Source organism: Acanthamoeba castellanii (assembly GCF_000313135.1).
Source record: "Acanthamoeba castellanii str. Neff unplaced genomic scaffold scf7180000084669, whole genome shotgun sequence".
NCBI classification, from domain to species: Eukaryota; Discosea; order Longamoebia; family Acanthamoebidae; genus Acanthamoeba; species Acanthamoeba castellanii.
In genome coordinates, this window is record NW_004457554.1 from 458,569 (window position 1) to 459,294 (window position 726).

Here is a 726-nt window from a genome sequence, read left to right on the forward strand (position 1 = left end):
AACCGCCCGCGGCGGTGCGGGAGCGTGTGGGCCAGGCTCTAAGCGTACTGGCGGGCTACGATTGGACACGGCGCGTTGCAAGCAGACCGGAAGAAGTGGCGCGAGTTCCGCCGGGGCCTCCATTGGTATCTGCCGGCCGCCAGCCCGCTTCTTGCTCTCCTTCTCGGCCGCGCGAATGCTGCACGCGTCACAGCAGCCGTGCACGGCGTGTTGCGTACTTCATGACCTCCGTGCGGCGGTGGTGAGTCCACGCCAGCTGCACGTTCTCCTGAAGAATCAGCACCCACCAATCACAGCCCCATGTGCGCGAAAATTAATTTTCTCTCGAATAACTTTGTGGAATTCATTTTGGCGCGAAAACTTTGCAACGGGCACCAACTGGTGTGCTTGCTGGCCCGACAGTCTATTTACCATTCAAACGATCTTGACGAGAAAGATCCATTGCATCTGGTACGATGCAAGACGCACAGGTACAGACATGCCTTGCCCATCGTAAAGGTGATGATTTTGAGATATCTTACTGCGGATTTAATATTCAAGGAATGGGCCAAGATGGGTAGGGAGGCCCTCAGGCTTTGCGGAAGCGAACTGCACCACTTTGTGCTTGCGGCTTCCTGCTTCCTTGCTGCCAGCGAATCAGCTGCTGGAGATGAAGAGGCCATGCAGGAGGTGGTAGTGTCGTCACTCCCGCCCAGGTGCAGGCCGCACTGCGCGCCGCCGTCAAAG

General features: G+C 57.6%; 2 protein-coding genes across 2 annotated transcripts in view; both read left to right on the forward strand.

The window, feature by feature from the left end:
* ACA1_114300 (Poly(ADPribose) polymerase catalytic domain containing protein) overlaps positions 1-225 on the forward strand; it is a gene marked incomplete at both ends in the record, with an annotated part of 2,860 nt that extends 2,635 nt beyond the window's left edge. The window contains one exon of the mRNA XM_004342122.1: positions 86-225. Within this exon, the coding sequence (XP_004342171.1) occupies positions 86-225 (140 nt within the window). The remainder of the gene's footprint in view (positions 1-85) is intronic.
* Positions 226-552: 327 nt separating this feature from the next.
* ACA1_114410 (uncharacterized protein) overlaps positions 553-726 on the forward strand; it is a gene marked incomplete at both ends in the record, with an annotated part of 1,574 nt that continues 1,400 nt past the window's right edge. The window contains one exon of the mRNA XM_004342123.1: positions 553-675. Within this exon, the coding sequence (XP_004342172.1) occupies positions 553-675 (123 nt within the window). The remainder of the gene's footprint in view (positions 676-726) is intronic.